Raw genomic sequence first — 14,769 nt, 5'->3', positions numbered from 1 at the left:
TTCCTTCCTCTGATAATAGGTCACCCCGCAGCCACGAGAGATCGGATAATAAACCCTTCGATTAGCTTGTTTCGCATCTCTTCTTTCGTCTCATAAAGCAATTAAAGGCTCCATCGAAGGCTTGGCTGGTAAACACTGGTGACGTTACAATGTTCGGAAACTTCCACACTACACTGTTTATTATATCCCTATTTCCTTCCATGTGTTCCATTCTTCTTCCGGAGAATTAAGATAGGAAGGCGCTACATAGCTTCGAGGTAAACAGTTATTTTCGCTCTTTTTTGGCTCGTAACTGCCACAACAAAAGATGAGCAAAGGAGCTAGCAGCACTCCTGGCATCTTCCCAGCGCTCACTGCCAGAACCCTATCGCACATTGATGTCTACTTGACGAGCACGTTCTACGACCCACTTGGCGTCGACAGGTCGCCAATGCAGGGCGACCTTATGCGGGTTTTCACAATAACGTCGCTCCTAAAAACAAAACATAGGCAACGCCAGAGCGGTAAAGCTGCCAGGTACATACTGTCAGCGAGGTGACATGCCCGCAGTTGAAAATATGAGGCTCCATATCGGTGCAGAGAGAACGCTGTTCATATATATTGCTCCTGTCCCGTGATGCGCATTAACCGCTCAAAAATCTTTCCCTTCGCTTTATGTAATTTATTCATTGTCTCACAGTTTGCTGGAAATAACGAAAAAGATTGATCTTCTTCCTTTTAGAGCTTTTCATCTCTTCTAGCACGACTACATGCAGAGTGAGAGAGTTAATCACGACTGATTTCATGTACTTAGAAGACTCTTCCTTGTCTCCTTCTCCCACATGACTATTTCGTAGGTGTGAAGGTTACCATTCTTGTGGGGGACTTTAACTGCACTTCATAAATATGTGACAACCGGTCATTCAAGAGAATTTGATCCTCTGGTGTACTTCCACTTACTAGCTGGTATCTTGTCGTTGCAGAGACCATTAAATTTCTGCGCCAGAGGGGAACGGTAACAAGAACTCTTTTTGTTCTTCTTATTCGAACATCACGGATGATTACTCGCAAGAGTCACGCTCTGCAGTTTGGGAATTCTGGATTAGAGGTTGTCTTCGATGGGACACTCATTACTTCCGCGAGCATCTTGAAGTAACCTGCGGTAAAAAAAAGCGCGACAGCATATTTTGTAGTAAGCAACGATAGGTTGAAAATTATAACTAGCTTTACGCACTGCTTTAGGCTTTCCGTAACAGTTCAGCAATGATTATTCTACGGACTTAGTGTGAAATACAAAACCCCTGTTTGTCCTCGTCTACATGTGTTCAAATCTGAAGAAAGTGCGTATCTCTCAGAGCATGCGACAGCTGCCACACCATTCCTCCATGGCAGCACTATAGTCATCTTAAGGCATAAACATTGCGTAGCATATATGAGAGCACAAAGTGAAAGCAGTAAACGCGCAACTATTTTTACTTGGGGTAGGTGGACAGGTAGTGAGTCAGATCTATTCATAACAAAGCAGTGCGTAACGGAATCATGAACGCAACGACTTGAGGATTAATTACTCCTTGAAAGCTCCGGCATACTCTCTCTCTCACTGTCGAAGACAGAGGGAATATAACCTTATTTTGAAGAAGTAAAAGAGGACGGGGGAGGGGGGGGGGATTAGTAGTCCCACCGGGTGGCATCCTAAGTCCACGACCCCACGGGCGGTCTCTTCCGTACAGGTCCTCCTAATGAGCGAGAGTTGTTCGCGGAAGGCTGAGTGGCCAGAGGGGGAGCCGCTTCCCGCGAGGAGATGGTGGGAATAGGGACGGGGAGTGGGGTGGTACGTGCTCGCAGTGGTAACCTACCATCCGGATCTCGAACCGAAATCCTACAACAAAGGCATTCAAACGTTGTTCGGCCCTGATTTGATGCGGCGCTCGTTTGGCGCAACGACGCCATGTTTTTAGCCACCGTAGAGAGGGCGAAAAGCCCGGGACCTTTCTGCGGCAAAGTTTACATGAAGAGAGACAGCTAAAACTACGCATTCAGTTAAGTTTTCCACATGCGACACAATGAGGATGCACAGTTTGCTTCGGTGCAACGCAGTGAAAGCGAAACCAACCAAAAAATTCGGCCAGTGCACTGTCGCTCCTCTTTTGATAGCTACTTTGTTGGCCTCGATTTTCCGACGGCTAGTACACGACTAGCCAAATAAATTATGTTCTTGCTGCTAACGCCATCGGTATGGTCGTAACGAGGAACTATACCCGACTTCAACGACTCCTCAACATAATCACCCATTCTCCTCTCATTAGCTAACCTTCAGAACAACAGCTTGAAAGAAACCCCGGTACCTGTCTTGCGGCCAAACACCGGATATAAAAGCCTGTATGACCTTTAAAACGTGCTTTGGTGGCAGCTGACCGCATTACGCGGATATTTGAGAGTGCACCGGCGATAAGATATTGTCTCGAGCAATATAGGCCGCTCATAAACGAGGTCGGCGTGGTCTACAGTGCGCCGAATTCGCACGCTTCAGGCACGTGTGTGAAGAACTATGCAAGGTTAAGTGGTACTACGTAATTACACCAAGCGGAGAAGTCGTTCGGCACGAAAGCAGCCCCACATCGTCAAGATGCCTAGTATGTATAGTGGGTCTCCTGGTCAAGGCCGACTGGAAGTCGGTCCTCCGGTGCCCCGAAGCGCCCACGCCATCAGGGAAGAAGCTGAGCCCCAGCGAACGAACAAGGTCGACTCGGCAGTCCCTCCGTTCCTTCTGACGAAGATTCCGGTGCCAACGCAGCGGCATGTAAGCTTGGGCACCCCAGCTTCTGCATCATGTACTCGTTAACATGTAATTCTTGAATACAACCGTTTTGTTCCAACTGGGTCTAGCGGTGTCTCTTTTCCTCTCCGCCCCGTGTGGACCCGATGCAGTATGTGCGGACATCACAGTTTAAGGTCAATGACATCGACGAAGAAGACTCTCGTACAACGACCAGGTGAATGACAACACCAGAAATGCAATTTTGTGCACTTCGCGCGGTAGGGCACACCAGATGTGAACGCTCGTTCCAAAGGGAAGAGCCGTATTATCATCATCATCATCATCATCCGGAAAGTGGCTATACTGGGACACTAACCGAGTGGAGACACTTAGCCCAGACCAGGACCCCCTTTCGACCAACTACTCTAGGCGCCTTGAGACCTTCCGATTTAATCGACGCATATCTACCCAACCTCCGCCATCTACACCGCCTCCGCCAAACACTATATTGGAATGCATTTCCATGGCGGGGCGGTATATCCCTGAATTTCTTCATATCACATGGACATGCACCCGTATAGACCACACCACCCAAAGCGACCTTGCAGCAGTGGGAGGTGTGGCTGACCAGCGCCACCCTGGAAGACCAGGAGGCGCTCATCGCCATCTACACGGAATCGGCCAGAGCCACTGTGGTCTTGGACTGAAGACTCCACCTGCTTTGCTCCAACCACCTCCTCCCCCCCCCACTCGATAAACGTTCATTCTTTTCTTCCTACCGGTATAATCTAAAAGCTCTGCTGTTAGAGGGCAACTCCGTCATTTTTTTTTACCTCGGCGCATTTTAATTACTGCCTATCACGGTAGGTTCTCCGGAGTCTTGTGATCCTTTGTGCGAAATTTCGCAGCCGGGTGGCGTTTTCTGACGACGCAAATTAACTTGACATTTTCCTATTTCGCGGCCGCTCAGATCGGGGCTATTTCTACAGGCAAAGTTTGAAGTGTGCCGTCACGATCGAGCAGCGCACGCACTGATATTCTGTTTGTTAAAAAAATATTGACCTTATCTCTTAGTCATTTTATAAAAGTGACTGAAGCCGTCACACTCGCCTATTTAACCTATTAACGCGTACGCAATAAGGACTTTTCGCAGTATCGTGACGTCACACTTTTGTTGAAACCCATGTTAGGTTTCCTAGTTTTTGCAGCTTTATAATTATCTTCCTTATTATTCTGAAAAATATTCATCGCAACTAAGACAAGGAGAAATAAATACAATGCGATAATCAGGTCAAAATTACGAAAATGAGGAGCTGCCTTTTAAAGATTGCTTCAACATCTGCTTGGGTCATGGGGATTGGCCGCGGTAGTAAGGTTGTACTCTGTTACCGTACAACATGTTCGATTCCGCCAGTTCCGCGCGCTGATGGAGCAGCTGCGCAAGGCCTTCGCCGCTGGTGCACCGTCAAAGGTCGAGGCTTGACAAATACCTCGGGTTTTTCAACTTGGCTACAAGTAGTGCTTTCGCACTAAAAACTAAGGAGGGAGCGTGACGTCACGCGCCCAGCCTTCACAAGCGAAGAGCTTATGAACCCGCTCCCTCCCCCGTTTACGTTTTTTGGGGTGTTTTAGTGAAACCCATGGCGTCTGCGCGGCCCATGGCACGGGCGTCTACAGCAAAGAGGTTCATCTCGTAACTGTAAAGCCCAGCAGCGCGAGGAAACCCGCCATTTTTTTTAGGGCGCGAGCTCTACTCCTCCCATGAAAAACCCCAAGGTCATGTCGCTCCGAAGAATGACCTTCGAGCGGCGGAGCGGTGTGGCTATGACGTCATGCGACTATGCGCGCGGAGCCGGCGGCGCTCGCTCGCCTTATGCCAAGTGCGTTGAACAACGCGATTCACCGCTCACACTACGCGACTCGCCGTTTATCTGATAACAAAAAGCGCGAAGCGTTGCTTGCCGTTCGCAGATAGCAATGGAGGAGTCCTGCTTCAGCTGTGCATCGTAGACGGCTGATTGAATCTGATGGCTCCTATGATCAAGAACGTCAACAGGGTGCGTTGACGAAGGATAGAGCGAGGAAACGCGCAGATTGAAGCAGAAACCGAAGAAGAACGAGAGGATTGTCTGGAGACGCAACGGCGTGAACGAGAAAGATGGCAGGGGCCGTTGCCATTGCTTCCGCTTCGAATTTAACCAGATCCTAACCGCAGTAAACTTCTTCACAGACCACAAGACAGTCTTCTCTTTAATCAAGCAACAACCAAGTCACTGATACGCAATGAAGTTAAACCACAGCAAACAGTGTCTGGCCATGCTTAATCGAGCTTCGGCTCTGTAAACTAGGTTCAGCCGGGTTGAACGCCACCCAGCCAATTTTTTTTTCCCGTCGCGAAACGCTTTAGTGCAAATGCGATGTTCACTGATAACGTGATGCAATGCCTATGGAGCGAAATTGAAATTGCCATCTCCATTGTGCCATGCCTTGCACTTCCTTTTGCTCCGCCGCTCTCCAAAATAACGACCATGTAGTTCACTGACTATCCTTTGCCTTGCACAAAGTGGCAAAGCAATAGAATGTGCACGACACGGTAAAACAGCGCTTGCAGTTCAAATGTGGCACCTTTATCACCCCAACCATCCACTCAGCGCACGCGTCAAGTTTGCACCGGATTTCCTCGCATTGCAGCTTTAGAGAAAGGCCTTTTGTCCTATTCTAAAACTGATATGGTATCATGTCCATGGCTACGAACCATCCAGTGGCACCACTCTTAGTGAATTGTTAATTAGCTATACTTGCGATTTTTATACCAACTTGCACCCGACGCAGCGGAGTTTGTTCCTGAATAGATAACTTTTATTTTGAACTCATCAAGAATTCCTGACAATTTTTGCAGGAACACCCACTACATGTGCACTCCAGTACACAATCAAGAGTAGATTTGTGTTCCATCTCCAATGCACGACAATCGTAACCCTAAGGTGATATGTAGCAGTGCATGCACAATATTATCTGCATTTATGAGGTAAATTCATGCTTTCTGCTTATCGCTACAACGTTGCTTAGTTTTTTTTTTGTTTTTTAATGCACACTCTTAGCCTTGGCCGCACCCTGTTGACTACTCACAAGGACAGACAAGCAGCCATTCACTAATTTTGAAGTTCTCCATATTTGTCGTACAAGGCAACATATGTACACCTCTTGCCTTGTAGCTAATCAGAATATATATATATATATATATATATATATATATATATACACAGACATGAAATCTCCCACAGCTCCAACCAGTCCCGTTGTTTGTTTTATTTTACATACTTCATGAGAGCCCCTTCTTTTTCTTCTTCTTTGGCGGAGGCCCATCAGACTTGGAGTCTCCAGAAGCAGCTGCCTTTGCTTGTGCTCCTTCCGTACCTGGCACTTTGCAGGCATCCACGAGCCACCGGTCTTTAGCAGATAATTCATCCACAGCTTTCGAGAATATAACAGCTCGATCTGCTTTTCGCCTCGTCTCTGTTAGTGTGCCAAAAATAAATACAAATAGATAAAACACATGGTTACATAGTAGCAGGCTATTACAACCACTGTGCCAAAGCATACCAGTCATTCCTCAATGTTTCAACAGCACAGCGCTAACCGGCGAACACAGCACACTAATGACATAAAGCAGAAAGAAAACAAAAGCAATAAAAAAGTGCAAAAACAGTTGGTTTTCGGATGCTGCCATTTCAATTAATTTTACTAAAGCAAAATTATGCTGGTGTTTCAAGTGTGTACTTGGCACTCTCAATGGTGAGCAGCTGCAAAAAGTGTCTGTTCTCACCACGACATCTCCTAATACCTGTCATGGAGCATGGTGATGTGGCCGCGAGTGTTAGGAGAAAGAAGGTCTCTTTTTTGTAGTGTTGTGTGTGTACAACAGCTGCAACAATACTGTGGTAATGAGATGAGAAAACACTAGATCTGAGCATTACAGCATGCCACGTAGGCAACTGCATTAAATTAAATCACTTTAACAACGCACAGTATCACAAACGACAATGAACAAAGAAAAGAGGCAAAGGTATGAAATGTTTGCAGCTTTGCTTGTTCGCTGCGTCTTTTTCCGTCTTTCAACTTAAGCGGCGATGCAACAGTTGTAATAGCAGCACAGAGGTGGCCATATATCAGCGCCGCGTGCATTGCCTGTGGCATATGCAAAGGTGAGTGGTGTACCTGTTTGTGGAGTTGGTATAGCTATGCTTCAGAAAGAGACCCTGGCTACCCTACTGGCCTCCTTCAAAACACTTGGAGCTGGAGGATAAGCAAAAATTAGAAGAACACACACATAGATAGCAGTTGCTGCAAAAGAGAGAAAAAAACTAGACCAATGATGTTTTCAAGTAGGACAACGTGAATGCCTCATTCCGTGACTGTTCAGCAGACTTCATGCACAGGATTTCATGTAACACATATCAGGACATTGCACAGCATGGTCACATATATTTTTTGGGGACATTCTTGTCAAGACGAACTGCTGATAAGATGAACAAATTTTCTGGCCAATTTTTTGGCCCCTTCAGTACCATAGTTTATTGTAGATTGTATGGTTTTTCCTGGCTATGCTGACGTTTGTCTGACAGGTGAAAAACGTGTAGTATTTTGCTGAAAAAATTGCATTAAAAAATTTTTCTACCATCTGATTAAAACTCCTGATGCCCACACTGAAAAAATTTCCATGACCACCACTTTGAGGTAAGTGACAGTGTAGCATAGCCTCTGACATCCGTGGCTAAGAAATGCTGCAGACGTACCTTAGTTAGCATGCGAGACTGGCTAGGGATGACGGCGGCTGCATTTCATCTTCCGGCCTTTTCTAGCTCATAAAAAGTCCGTTTTGAGTGGAAATAGCGTGTTTGTCATTAAAACAATGACACAGGCGAGCCTCAATCTGTCCTCAGTGTACATTGAAATGTGATGACTAAGAACAGGTGAATGACGGGATAGGCAGATTTTAACATAGTTAACCAGCCCAACTTATTTTAAAACATAGCAGTCTTTCTTTCCAAGGTATGCTAGGCTAAAGTGCCCTGTTATTCAGCACTGTAGGCACTCTGTTTTGTCAACATCTTTGACACTTTGTTAACTGTTGTCAACATACCTGTCAACTTATTCATGTGGACTGGAAGCAGTACATTAGCAAAGTGCCCTGAGAGCAATGGATGCACACGTGCCTAATGCATGAAAAGCTACAGCACAGGGTTGAGGCTGAGTGCTGATGGATAAGTTATTCACGACTGAAGCAAAGCTTAAAGCACAATAGAGTCAATAAATGGAGCCAGCAACAGTGGCAAAATATTAAGACACTTGCCACAGCTTGAACACTACCTGTTTACACATATATTTGAGTGGTGAGTGGACGACAGAAAGATGTAAAAGTGTGCCTAAAGACAAAGACGTTTGCCAAAGACATGAAGGAGGCTGGCTTCACCGGTGAGCCATCTTGGCATTTGAATTACAGTCTGCATGAGAATGCGCCAGAATATGCAAAATATAGCTGAGAAATCTGTCACAGCTAAAATAACACAGGTGATTTGAATATGCCACTTTGAAGTTACACTGGCCTGCTGTGCTGAGAAAACAAAGCCCTTGCCTATGACTGTGTTTAAAAAATTTCCGCTAAGTCCTTCGTTAGCATAAGGGGCTGGAAAGACGTGGAAATGATCAGCATTTTTTAAGTGTCACAACATGGCAGTGAATATTTCACAGGTACATGTACATCTAGGAATGATATAGGCAAGAGTGATTTTACCTGCATGCATGACGACATTTCGACAGTTTCGGAACACTGCCTCATGTGTGGTGCACTCAGTAAGTCCATACAGGAAACCTCTATGGTGGGAGTCAAGAAAATAACGGTAAAGTGCCAGCAACCTGGCACGACATAAAAGAAGAAGATGCTAAAGAAAATACTCGAACAAAAAAAAAACAAATACAATTGATTCTGCAACACTGTCAAAATATGTATGCAGTTGTAGACACCATTTAAGCAATCATGCACCTGTGCACAGTTGTCACCACTAAAGTCCCTCACAATTCGAAAATTCAGGGCAACAGCCTCACTTGGATGCTCATAAATAACAAGGATACAGGTTAGCTGCATCGTATGGCCCCCTTAGTTCTTGAGGCTGTAAAAGAACAAAGTGGAAAGGATAAGCAATACAACTGTTGGACAACCAAGTTCATACCAAAAAAAAAAAAAAAAACACTGGCTGACGTTCAACCCGGCTCAGCCTAGTAGACAAGTGAAAGCAAAGCCAGTGGTATTTATAGCGAAGAATGTTGCGACGTCCTTGCTACATAATCGCATGTTGTCACATCAGGCGATGTGAATCTTAGTTCTAAAGTCAATGTTAAAGGTCAAGTGACCACTGGTCATTGGTCACATGGTTGCTGGTCATTAGCACTGACATACAGGCATATCATCAAGACACAGTCATAATTTGCAAGTAGGCTTGGCACGAGACAAACGAGAACAAAAGAGGGACAGAGGACAAGCGCTGCAAATCACCCACCTGCCCACCTGAAAACCACGAATTACTAACTGGCCCAAAACTCCACTTTGCTCAAGTACATACAGAAGCCGATGGATAATTCGGACTCCAATATTTCGGACTTCGATGAGGCACCATCAGTCACCCTATAGAAGCGCATACATATTCGCGACGGATATTTCGGATTTTAAAAGTCCCAAAGTTTGATTTTTCAGACTACTTTCAGTCGCCTGCGGGCCAAAATAGGCCATCTTATCGGCTTTTCACCGGTGCAAAAGGCACCATCTCGGATTGAGGTGGATTTATTCCGCAGTTGGATTGGCTTGACATACTTTCGGTACCTCATTTTTGCCAGTAAAGATCCCTGCGAACTCTGCCACTTCGAGGTGGCAGTCAGATTGTCATTGCAGTCAACTTGTTTTTGTTGTTGCGGGCAGTTATCCATTGTCTCGAAAATGAAAATTGGTTTTTTGGGAAAGGAAATAAGGAAATGGCACAGGATCTGTCTCACAGAGTGGCTGACGCCTGAAGTGCTCCACAAGGGAAGCGATAAAGGAGGGAGTGAAAAAAGAAAGGAAGAAAGTCGAGAGCTCCGGAATAATTTCGACCACCTGGGGATCTTTAATCTGCACTGACATCGCAACAGCACACGGGCGCCTTTGCGTTTCGCCTCCATAGAAATGCGGTCGCCGCGGTCAGGTTCGAACCTGGATACATTCGTCACTTGGGCTTCTCCGACCGCGTCGATCGAGTGGCGCTCCATCTTCACGAAGTTACATTTGTTCGCCGTTTTGTGATTGCGTCCAGCGGTTCCACCGTTTTGAATGAAAAGTGGCTTGTCTTTGCATGTGTTTGATAAGCGGCGTGGTGCACACTCGGGTTGTGGACAACGTGGCCCCGCTGGTGCCGCTGTGTCCGTCAGAGAAGCTTGGGGAGTATTCAACTGAACGCCATGACCTTGCTGTCTAGCGTGTACAGCGAAAGCACAACTTTGGCACAAATACAGGTGCAAATTGTCGCCAGCAAGAGAAATTTTCTGCAAGGTAAAATCAGTGACTTTTTAAAGCCGATTTCATCTCATTAAAGAGATTTTTTTGTACTTCACGGATTTTTCGGACTGCTTGATTATTTGGAGCATTTTTCGGGTCCCTTCAAGTCCAAAAAATCGGCCGGCGACTGTAGTCATACATTGTGTCTTGGGGTGTGCGCTTGGTTTGACCTTGGTCAGGCTTCAAGCTCAAGCAAGCAAAGCCAGGCGAAACTGAGTTTTGCCTTCAGAAGTAAAGCTTTCGTTCTAAAATGATGGCAGATTTTGGTAGTTAGACTAAATCGGAATTAGGTGCACTAGTGCTTTGTGGTCATAGCTTTGCATCATTTATCGTTCACGTGCACGCACAAGCACGCAGAAAAATTTGAATTCCACAGTATGATGCAGCCGTATTATAAACTGATTCTGTTTTGCAAATGCCAGCTTTCATCTACACCTTTCTGCTTTTCAAAGTAGCACAAGTTCATTCATGTTGTTGCCAGCACACTGCCCTGACAGGGCACTAGGCTGCCTTAACGGCCATCTTATTTCCCTATCTGCTGCCCACAACCTGGAAAGCCTGGCCGCACTTGGCGCAGCTGGATGACAAGCAAGCTCTGGCTGAGCAGGTGACACACCTTCTGGGGTCTTAATCTGATTTGACCTGACTTTTCCTGCCCTGATCACATCTACAGTCATCACCCAACCCCAGTGCAATTTACTGGCGAGAACGAGTTGTGTTGGGCAAGGAGAAAAACTGGCGGCACACAGGGAGCAGCGCTATGGTGAGGACGGCGAGACAAAAAAGGAGACAACTTAGGGCCCAGCCAATGCATGCTGCTGCAAGTAAAAATATACAGGCCATCAACAACGGTAATCAACTAGGTCTCACAGCCCTCCCGTCAGGAGTCGGGCCACTATACAGAATAAAAACGGAAACCCTGGCCACATGTCTCCTGCAGCTCCACTAACTTGCTGCTTGTAAGAAGCTGGGAGTTGTAGCATGTGCAAGTAAAAGCACTGTTGATAGAGTGGCAAACGAATGCACGTCGACTCCAAATTTTCCTTTGAACAAGCATGAATGCAGTGAGAACTGTAGAACATGCTCCTTTTACATGTCTACTTCTGCACCTCATCAGTGGTTGGTGATATCATCCAAGACTAAAAGTGTACGGTTGGAAACGACTCTTGAGCTACACAGCCCAGAACTGCAGTTTGAAGAAAGAAAAAAAAGAAAAAGATCTCATGGATGGTCTTCTCTTAAGTCACAATGTGACAAATGTTTTCAGAACCTGTGGTTAATGCTGTGAAGTAAAGCAGCTTAAAGAATCCTATGACCAGTTTTTTGTTTTCACTGCCAAACATTACAGTCCGAACGGGTCCCTTATGCATTGTCAAGATCAGTGCAAAAAGGACCACAGAAATCACCACATGCAAATGCTTATCATTGCGACTTCAATATCTAGATTACAAGCAGATGAAAAAAAAGAGCAGGGATATCCATTTCAGTTGCCTAGCATTGGAACTGACTGATACTACCAACATACATTCAGTGCCTTGCCCAGAGTGAGCGAAAGCTTGCATGCCATGGTTGTCTTGTCATGGCAGGCCGCAGCTGACGCAAAAGCCATGGTTTTGATGTCATCATTATTGTAACCCTTGCAATACAAGCTATGCAGGAAGTGTAGTAGGTGCAAACACAGAGGACCCCCTTATCTTTGTTGGTAAATCCTGATCCTGAGCTGCTGCTTGAAAAGCTTCTTTGCCCTCAACTAAAATGTATCTTCTTTCTTTTCTTTTCTAGCCAGTGTTGGAGAGGTAGTTTAGAGAGGCCGGAACCCATTAAACAGAAATGGTGATAAGACAGAGCCCTGTGGAACGCCCAAGTCCACCGGATGAGGCTGGGGAAGCTTACCCCCTACTCGCACACGCATGGTGCGCCCTCTCAGGAAACAGTGAACATATAGCAAAAGGCGCCCGGTAAGCTTTTGTTACCATCTCCTTGGCATCCGTGAATCATAGAGCAGCAAAGTAAGAAGTGTGCTCTTTTGTTTCAGTTTTCAGTTTGCTTTTCAGTTCACCCTCTGTAAGAAGAAACTATAAAGGTCAAATGCACTGCTTTTTGATAACTTTCCAAGCATAAAGAAAGTTCCAAGTCCAACCCGGCCAATCACTGAGGCAGCAGGCAATAATATTTCCCATCTCATACCTGTGCCCCAAAACGCAGCTGCTCTTTAGCATCAGCAGCTCGCAACAACCACATCTGGAGCTGGTTAAGTTATTAAACATTACAATGTTAACACACTGACTGGAGAATGAGGCACCATCATATGACCCATACCATGCAAACAAAGCATGAAAACATATTTGGCCTCCATTGCAGGACCCCTTCAACTGTTCATTTAACTAAATTAAGAAGAAATCAAAGAAAAAAAATCACACCACTTCCACATTAGGCTAGTGAATGTACCCACCTTAAAAAGACATTACCAAAATATTTGTAAACATTGCAAAAATTTGATAAATCAGTATGTCGCAAATTTGAAACACTGGTGACTAGGTCTATTTTGTGCAGCTAGTCTGAGTTGTGTGAAAGACCAATCTGAAGGCCTCGAATGAACTCAAAGGCCCAGGGACAGCAGAAAGCTTTTTAATCTAACAAATGTCTTCTAATCCTTCCCGCAAAAGTTATCAAAACATGAAAGATGAAGAGCTGTTGAACGCTGGCTAGAAGTCGCATATTCATGCCAGCTTTTCTTAAACACAGCTTCCTCCCAGTCATATCAAACGCTCATATTGGAAAGTGCTTGCTACTGAGAACATGTTGACTGTGCATGAAAGCTCCGAGTCGTAAAGAATACACAGCATGCAAACAGTGTGCGGAAAATTCACTACACCTGGAACTAAAGAAAGGGTTAAGTTGACAGAGAATGGCCTTCACATTACACACACAAAATAAACAGCAGCCGGCTAAGACAAAATAGTATTAAAAAGAAACAACAAATGGAAAACAAGTCCTTGCCACTCACCATCCAAGCTCCACTTGATATAATGACCCCCTGTAAAAACACCTTTGATGAGAGTTTCCGCCTCAAGATAAGTTCAGTAACATGCCAAGAAAGCAGCTCTATATAGCTGACTTTCATTAATTTAATGGTGATCACTTTGTCTTTGCTTCACCTCGACTAGCGTTGGAAGATCTGATGGCTGCTTATGCTTTTTCTAAGGAAAACAGAACACTCTGCAGGATGGAATCAGCCCAACTGAATTCTCTGATAAGCCAAACACTTCAAGCGCCATTGCTGAGTTCCCCACAGACACAACGCCAAATAAACCTAATTAGCACAAACTATTGCCTTCTGCATAATGTTTAACGCAAACACTTGCCACACCACACAGCCGGAAATTCTGCAACATCAATTGTATTGGTGTTGAGAAAGACACTGCACGCTCACCTTTCCTTTCCCTGCGTGTATAAGGGTCTGGCAGTTAGCAATGGTGTTCCGCAGCGATGTCTCGTCTCGGATACATGGTGCATACTGAATCTCAAAGAATAGCCCACGGCCTGTGGCCTGCACAAAGAAACAAGGAAATTGGTGAACGCTATTATTTGCAATCAAGGAAAAGGACTTTAAACAACAAAATAAGCCAAGCCTGAAGATGTAGCATGATGAGAGGTGAGTGTGCATCACCACAACAAAGGTGCCATAAGGGCACCAACAATCAGGAGGCCTCAAAATATACACTTCATCGTGTGTCGACAACATGCATGCATCGAGGCACACTCTGCAAGCAATGGCTTTTAATGAGTCTCCTGTGGTCCACATAAGCCTATAAGTCGAATTAAGCAAATAAGATATCAAGAGAAATTAATTCCATAATGTCTGGACATCAGTGGTCCTAAATCCGTTGGTTCTCAAATCTTGCTAGCTTTCTATGCTTTGCAAAACTCCAACTGCGCCATAATGGGCATCTATACCAGGAAATTCAATATTCAGGCGCATTTCAGAGCAACTCGCAAGAAATGCTACTCACTGCTCCATACTGAGTTCGCTTCACCACAAAAGGCAACCGGTCGTCAAGTGTAAGGCAGACTATGTCAAATTCTCCCTGGTTGCAGAGGTGCTGAGTTTAAAAGACAAAGACACAGTAAGTACTAGCGCTTAAACAGAACAAGAACACCCCGCACAGTTTGACACAGAATGGGCAGTTTTGTAAAAAATGAAGGCGTATGGTTTGGTATAAAAGCATTTCATTTTTGATAACTCTTCCTATATGTTAGCACCTAGAAATGATAGAGAGTTCAAATGCCTTCAACATGACAGCAGCTTTGGTTAGGGTAGAAGAGCAAAGAATTACTACACATTCACTACAGTCAGAATGAAATTAAAGCCGACACAACAACTTAACACATAAACCACGCGATAGCATGCGTTACACTCCTAAGAAGAGACACCTGCAAACAGCCT

General features: G+C 45.2%; 1 protein-coding gene across 2 annotated transcripts in view; it reads right to left on the bottom strand.

Annotated features, from left to right (window-relative positions):
* Positions 1-6,022: 6,022 nt before the first annotated feature.
* Rpp30 (ribonuclease P protein subunit Rpp30) overlaps positions 6,023-14,769 on the bottom strand; it is a 34,966-nt gene continuing 26,219 nt past the window's right edge. For both annotated transcript variants that reach the window (XM_077660302.1, XM_077660301.1), the window contains exons 6-11: positions 14,336-14,425; positions 13,756-13,872; positions 13,330-13,359; positions 8,870-8,907; positions 8,532-8,611; positions 6,023-6,253 (exon numbers count right to left, since the gene is read on the bottom strand). In XM_077660302.1, the coding sequence (XP_077516428.1) occupies positions 6,060-6,253; positions 8,532-8,611; positions 8,870-8,907; positions 13,330-13,359; positions 13,756-13,872; positions 14,336-14,425 (549 nt within the window). In that variant the 3' untranslated portion in view covers positions 6,023-6,059. The remainder of the gene's footprint in view (positions 6,254-8,531; positions 8,612-8,869; positions 8,908-13,329; positions 13,360-13,755; positions 13,873-14,335; positions 14,426-14,769) is intronic.

The sequence above is a fragment of the Amblyomma americanum genome, chromosome 3, assembly GCF_052857255.1.
Source record: "Amblyomma americanum isolate KBUSLIRL-KWMA chromosome 3, ASM5285725v1, whole genome shotgun sequence".
NCBI classification, from domain to species: domain Eukaryota; kingdom Metazoa; phylum Arthropoda; class Arachnida; order Ixodida; family Ixodidae; genus Amblyomma; species Amblyomma americanum.
Note: the sequence above shows the minus strand (reverse complement) of the source record. Positions and strands in the feature narration are given on the sequence as shown.